The sequence below is a fragment of the Heteronotia binoei genome, chromosome 14 (assembly GCF_032191835.1).
Source record: "Heteronotia binoei isolate CCM8104 ecotype False Entrance Well chromosome 14, APGP_CSIRO_Hbin_v1, whole genome shotgun sequence".
NCBI lineage: Eukaryota > Metazoa > Chordata > Lepidosauria > Squamata > Gekkonidae > Heteronotia > Heteronotia binoei.
Genome location: NC_083236.1, coordinates 5,980,609 through 5,987,329, shown reverse-complemented (window position 1 = coordinate 5,987,329; position 6,721 = coordinate 5,980,609). Strand labels below are relative to the sequence as shown.

Here is a 6,721-nt window from a genome sequence, read left to right as displayed (position 1 = left end):
CTTCAATGCATGTTGGGGATTTTTCATGAATATTAAGGGCTTGTTTGCTAACTGAAAAACTTTTAGTCAATTTATCACCTACCTTTTAAAACACTGATTTGTTCACTGGTTTTAAAATACATTTATATGTCACTAACACCTGGACAGAGGAACATTTTAAAGGAAATATTAAATATTATAGAATTTTAAACATTAAAAAGCTACCAATTAGTAATGGGGAAAATAATATTTTCTTTTTCATTTACTATAACAAAACAGAACAAAAATGGCCTCACCAAATAAGTAAGTACACCGCTCCTCGTGAACCCAATGATTTACAATGTCTGCCATGCTGTAAGATTAATCAACTAACATTGGAGTTGATTGAGCTATCCACTGGACTGAAAGGATACTCGCTATGCCAAGGTGGGAACCATAAAAGCCTTTCCAGAGCTTCATGAATTTGCCTGAGCAAACTCAAAATCTACCTCAGCAAAAGAAGCCTCATAATTTCATTTTCTTTATTAGATAAAAATATATGATTTCAACAAGTTTTTGCTGTGGTAATATTTACAATTTGAAATCACTTTATATACAGAAAAAATAACACAAACACATGAGAATTTTCTTAACCAAAAAAACAAGTGATCCAGTCATGGTTAGAATTACACATTCTGGAGATGGAAGAACAGAAAAAAGGGGATAATCCAGTTAGGGAGCTGGAAAAATCTATTTTTAATGGATTGGTACCACCTTATTGCAAAAACGAGATTGATGGGAGTCATTTAGAGCATTCCCATTTTTTTGTTCTGTCCTTTAGAACAGTCTACGAAATTTTCTTTTCCACTCAAAAAAAAATTAATCAAGCAGAAGGAAGAGTTGTTAAAATTCACGATGTTCCCTCTTGCTGACTCAAAGAGCTGTTGGGAAGAAAAGACAGAACCGTCTATCAGTCAAAGCTCAGCTACGCTCACCCAGCTGCATTAGAGAACAGGCGAGGGAGCATTATTTCACACAATAGCAATAGCAACTTGACCAGGAGGGGAGGGGTTAGGATTTTAAAAAGAAGAAAACAAAACTTGCTGGTGAGAGTACACGGTTTGTAAGCTTCTGCCATGTTCAGAAAGCTTTGCAAATCAGTTGCTTTGGTTTTAGGAGAAAGAAGGTGTGCTGAAATGCATTTGTATCAGCCAAGCACTTTCTTTCCGTTACGTAAATTTCAGTGAACAAGAACTCACTTGTCCCGGACAGCCCGGAAGGGGGATTTTAATGGTTGAGGCGGAGAGTCAGTCCTCGGGATGTTTTCTCTTTCTGCAGGGGGAAAGAAAGAAAGAGAGAGAGAGAGAGAGAGAGAGAGAGAGAGAGAGAGAGAGAGAGAAAGAAAGAAAGAAAGAAAGAAAGAAAGAAAGAAAGAAAGAAAGAAAGAAAGAAAGAAAGAAAGAAAGAAAGAAAGAAAGAAAGAAAGAAAGAAAGAAAGAAAGAAAGACTCTTAACTAAATTTGCCGGACGCAACACAAGCAGAGCAACTTGAGGAAATAAAGCCAGGATTTCTCCGCCGCCACCACAGCGAAATTCAGGCTGCCACTGGGGCCTGCAACCCAAGCCTATGTGGACTCAGAAAGTAACCCTCACAGAGTTCAGTGGGGATTTCTCCCAATTAGGTTCCATGGGATGAATTACTAGTTGACAGAGCGTGCTGTGAACCAGAAAGTCTTTGCTTAAACCCTTGCCTGTACTGTGACCTCTCTGGGTGACCTTAGGAGAGCAAGCCTTCCTCTCTCGACTCAAGTGCTCTCAATGTGCAACACAGAGAAGGAAATAGTGACCGACCCTACAGGGTTGTTGCACAGAAATAATGTCTGTGAAACATACTGGAAAAGCAAAAAGACACCCCCATCAGTGTTAGCATACGTCCTTCTGCATAGCACTTAGCAAGCACCAAAAAAGGGGGGGGGGATGCTTGTATCGTGAAGTTTCCTTATCCCTTGAGCCACAGGGGAAGGTGGGATATAACTGTTTCCATTCACTTGCAAATAATCTGTCTTCTCCCACAAAGGCCCTTTGACACACGCAGGAGTCACAGATTACAGTGTGCCATTAAACAGCAAAGTGGTGATAAACCCGTGAAGGGCTCAGGGTATCAATTAGAAGGATACCTCTGTTTTAAGCAGCAGATGGGAGTCTATATCACTCTCCATTTTTTAAAAAAATCAGCAAGACTAGTCCTCATGAGGCTTCAGAAACTGTATGATGGTCAACTCAGCCCCTCCCCCCAGCCAATAAAAACCCTTTATGGGGGAGGTGTTTAGAACAGACCCATTTGGTTCAAGCATGGATATCTGTTAAGAAGTCAGCCCTGCAGAGCCAACTCAGAGGGGCTGACTTCCCAGTAAGCAGTCAACATGCAGCCCTTGCCTGCCACCCTTACCTATGTGTTTGGGGCTAGTCCTTTCTGATGGCTTTTCGGTGCTGAACGCTGTTAACATGGACGGCTGTGGCTGGGCCTGGAGATGGTGGTTGTGATGTGCAGCGTGGTGGTGGTTAACTCCCAAAAAGGACCTCACATTTAACAAGGAGCTCTGTGTGAGGAATGGCCCGTTAGTCCAGTTATGAAACTTGCCAATCTGGCAGGTGTAAAGTCCATGGCTGGGAAGGAAGGCTGGGTGCTGGAGCTGGGAGGATGTGTGGTTCGCCTGGGTGGGAGGTGAAGGAGGTGTCAGCTTGTGGAGGGCCCCATCAGGGCTTGTTGCAGTCTCTGCCAATGACCAGATTTTGGGTTTGTGGTGAGGTGGTCCTTGCAGATTATTTTGTCTGTTGGAGTTTAGGAGTTGGGTAGGGTTGTCTGTGACCTCCTTTACCAGGGACAGGGCTTCTTTGGGTTTAAGTCCTTCTGGCCCGGACAGCGGCAAAGCCTTCTCTTTCTCCAGATGCTCCTCTTCACTACTTTGCCTTAAGAGCTCCACCTTCTCTTCCTCTTCCTCATTGCTCTGCTCCCCGTCATTTTCATCTATTTTGTCAATGTCAATACTTTCCAGATCTATTTCTTCATCATCTTCATTCTTCTCAGGATCCCCCTCATTGTCACTCCCGAAGAGGTTCCCGTCGTCTTGATCTTTGCTCCGTGATCCCCAAGTGACCTTGTTCTCCTTCTTGAGCCGCCTCCGGGCATTGGCGAACCAGGTGGAGACCTGGGTGAGGGTCATCTTGGTGATGATGGCCAACATGATCTTCTCGCCCTTGGTGGGGTAGGGGTTCTTGCGGTGTTCATTCAACCAGGCCTTTAAAGTGCTGGTGCTCTCCCGGGTCGCATTCTTGGGCCTTCCAGGGTCACCATATTGGAACTGTCCATATGGGTAATAACCAGGGGTGGTGTGAGCACCAAAAGTGGCAGGGTGGACTCCTGGATTGTCCTTCAGTTCATACTGGGAACCCTGTGACACATTCAGACATGGGGGGGGGGAGAAAAAAGCAAGAATAAGGACATGTGTTGAGGGCTACCTTTCCATAGTCTTTTTCTGTTTCAATCCACCAGCTTTCACAAATGATTGTCCATTTGGAAGGAGAGAGAGAGAGAACCACCTGCAAAAATGGAGTCTCCCTCCCTAACTACCAAATCCAATCCAAATTTATCTCCTCCCCAAATTCACATCTGAGAGGCAATATTTATTGTGCTGTTCAAATGAAGCAGGGACTCCTGAAAAGAGCACTGACCCACATCCAGAAAGATAATATCAGCGCATCGCAGTCTGCTGGGGCAGGTCTGGTGGAACAGAGGCAGGGCCAATTCCTGCTCAGCCTCCGTGGCATCGGGAAAAGCAGCTCACAAAGGGATGGGGAGGTGAAAGGAGCAGGGTGACACTGAAGAAATGCTCTTGTGCACACCTTGAAAAGGCAGCATCCCAGCCAGAGCAGAGCACGTGGAAGTCCCAGGGGCTGGAATGAGGATGAAGGAAAGATTCTCTCCCACTGGGACTCGTCCTGCTCAGCTCGAGCCACACTTTCCCCATCCACTGCAGCTGCACGGGGCTTTGGGCTGCAGGACAGATGCAGAACATTGTGCTCAAATGCTGCAGCAAATGTGACCCTTCCATCAGATCTATATTTTATTTTGTCCAATTCCTTCATCTCCTTTCATCAGCAGACAGCAAAACACATTTATTTTCTTGTTGCATGCCTCTAGCAGAGGTGATTTATTTTCAATCAATAGATGTATTATCATCAGCAGTAAACCAAGGAGCCCATCAGGTGTTTGGGTAAATAACATGTTATCTTTTTAACAACCTCATTAGGCCTCATTATTACTGCAAATTGCACCCACAAAAAATGGCATGCCTTAATTCCACCAAGTTCCTAAAAATCCAGGAATCTCTTTAGAACAAGGCCCCGGTTTCTAGAAACTGTGGAATGGGGAGAAAATACAGAAATTGCCTACTCAACTTTTAAACACATTTTCTATTTTTCCCCTTTCATTCATTAATGGCTTTCCTACTTTACAATCCACTTTAATTTTTATAATGGCAGAACTGCATGCAAGCCAGTTTAAAAAACACAATGAAATATCCTTCTTCAGTGTGTGCGGAAGAGACAGAGGTAGGAGGGATTGTTTGCAAATATATATATATATATATATATATATATATATATATATATATATATATATATATATATATATATATATATATATATATATACACACACACACACGTTTGCAATAAATGATTCCTTTTAGGTAGGCTAACAAAAGAAACAAGCAGGAAAAAAAGGAGCATCTGGAAGGAGGAAAACGTAATTTTTAATCATAACAGTTATCTCTGGGGTAACTATTATGCTTATTATATCCTCTTTACCTCCTTCAGGGATTTCTGTTATTGTTGTTGAGATGATAAATGTTGTATCCTCCTTTGGGGAATGATTTAGAAGCAGCCACTTGAAAATCATGACAGTTTCCTTCTCCTCCTTTCTAGCTCGCAGCAAGCAAGAATCCAGCCCCCTTTTTCAATGGCCGTTCAGTGTACTCCATCCAGCACAATTGGATTTAATTGCACGATATTTAAAAAGATCAAACATCCTTATTTTATAGAAAAGTGCCACCTGTATTTCCAGGGGGAAAAATTACTTTAACCCAATAGGTGCAATGACCTGTTCAAATCATAATAGGGAAATGTCCCATCTGGAAAAGGCAAGCCATGTGTGTATTTTAATTAAAAACATTATTTTTAAAGCTGACTCTAAGAGAATTCACTTATTGTACAGCTTTTTATTTTGTTGCAACACTTCTGTTCCTAATTTTCTTTTTCCTGCTGAAACGCCAGCCAAATTCCTCTTGGGAATCCATTTGAAATACTTACTGGGAAATCAGGGGCGCTTCTCTAAGAGGGCAGCCGCTCCAAACAGAAAGGTGTCTCTACATCCGCCAGCTCTGCGCGTTTTAAACGCCTTCCACACAACTCTCCCGCTAAAGAAAACTCCCCCATTAGAAACCAAACGAAATCTCCCAGCCCGCTCCAGTCAAAACAACCCCCCCCCCCCTCTTCTGCCTCCCTCGAAACAAAATGCCGCGTCGGTCAGAGACGCCTCCTGCCCCGAAGGCGCTTCGCTTGGCGGCCCCGCAGCCCCGGGCAAGTGCGCAGCCGAAGAAGGTCTTGTTTGCCTGGCCGCGGCAATTTCCCGGGGAAGGAGCGGGGGGGGGGGGGTCCTGGTAGTTCGGGGGAGAGTTTGGGGGCCGTCGGGGGCGCCGCCAGTTCAGCCACCGTTTAATGGCAGCGCCTGAATTTGAAACTTGGGAAAGTTTCGGCGGCGGAGCGCGCGAGCAGAGGCGCCCGAGGGGCGGGGAGGAAGCGCCAGGCGCCCGAGGAGGAGGAGGCCGGGGGGCTACTGGAAGCTGGGGGGCCGGGCGGGGTGGGGGGGGTGCGGGATCTTGGCCCAGCCGCTGCCCGAGCGGAGAGGCGAGCGGCTGCCGCTGCTGCCCGAGCGGGAGGCTCCGTCGCGGCGCACTCACCATCTGCGAGAAGAGGCCGAGGTCTGCGGTGTAGGGCAGGAAGGCGCTGTAGTTGGGCGCGCCGTAGGGCCCGCTGGCGGCGGCGGTGGCGGTGGCGGCGGCGGCGGCGTACATGCCCAGCACGGAGGTGACGGCGGCGGTGGAGCCGCTGCTCAGCTCGGCGCCTGCCGGACGGCCCGAGGCGGCGGCTGCGGCGGCGGCTGCAGCGGCGGCGGCGGCCAGCACCCCGGGCCGGTCGCTGCCGCCGTAGACGGCCTGGCTGGCGCTGAGGTACTGCGGGTAGCCCAGCTGCGGGAAGGACATCCCGGGCGAGGGACGAGCGGCCCGGCCACACCAGGCGCCGCCGACGGAGCGAGCGGGAGCCGGGAGGCCGAGCGGCGGCTGGCGAGAGGGACGGAGGCGAGCGCGGGGCTCCCGGGCCCTCCTCCTCCTCCTCCGGGCTGGCCTCGGCGGGGCGTCGCGGGCCGCTCCTCTGATGCGCTCGGCTCCGCAAGTGCGCTCCGACTGCCGCGCCTGCCCGCGGCTCCGCGCCTGATCTTGCCGCGACCAGCGAAGTTGAGGCTTTGAGTGGCACCCGCTGGAGCGCCAAGCCCCGCCCACCCCCGCCGAGGCACGTGGTCTCTCGGCCGCCCCCGACGCCCGCCCTGCCCGCGGGGGCGCGCCCCGCACCAGAACGCGCGACGCCCCCCCCCCAGCTGCCCGCTGGAGCACCCCTGGCTGGCCCAGCCGCTTCCACCGCTCCCC

General features: G+C 48.9%; 1 protein-coding gene across 2 annotated transcripts; it reads right to left on the bottom strand.

Moving 5' to 3' along the window:
• Positions 1–485: 485 nt before the first annotated feature.
• On the bottom strand, positions 486–6,330 carry IRX1 (iroquois homeobox 1). 2 transcript variants are annotated; one of them, XM_060254367.1, is made up of 4 exons: positions 5,978–6,311; positions 2,408–3,410; positions 1,218–1,290; positions 486–899 (listed from the first exon to the last, which is right to left on the bottom strand). In XM_060254367.1, the coding sequence occupies exons 1-4, from the start codon at positions 6,278–6,280 to the stop codon at positions 869–871; spliced, it is 1,410 nt and encodes a 469-aa protein (XP_060110350.1). In that variant the 5' UTR covers positions 6,281–6,311; the 3' UTR covers positions 486–868. The 2 variants fall into 2 exon arrangements, with proteins under 2 accessions (XP_060110350.1, XP_060110351.1); XM_060254368.1 differs by lacking the exon at positions 1,218–1,290 and having other exon boundaries at positions 5,978–6,330.
• Positions 6,331–6,721: the final 391 nt, after the last annotated feature.

Bases quoted from the DNA above. Each gene is read 5' to 3' on its own strand.
- IRX1 (XM_060254367.1), bottom strand. From the start codon at position 6,280: ATGTCCTTCCCGCAGCTGGGCTACCCGCAGTACCTCAGCGCCAGCCAG. The intron at 1,291-2,407 runs GTAAGGGTGGCA...TTCCCCCTGCAG, and splicing joins GACTAGCCCCAAACACATAG to AAAGAGAAAACATCCCGAGG. The intron at 900-1,217 runs GTGAGTTCTTGT...TCTTCCCAACAG, and splicing joins TTCCGGGCTGTCCGGGACAA to CTCTTTGAGTCAGCAAGAGG.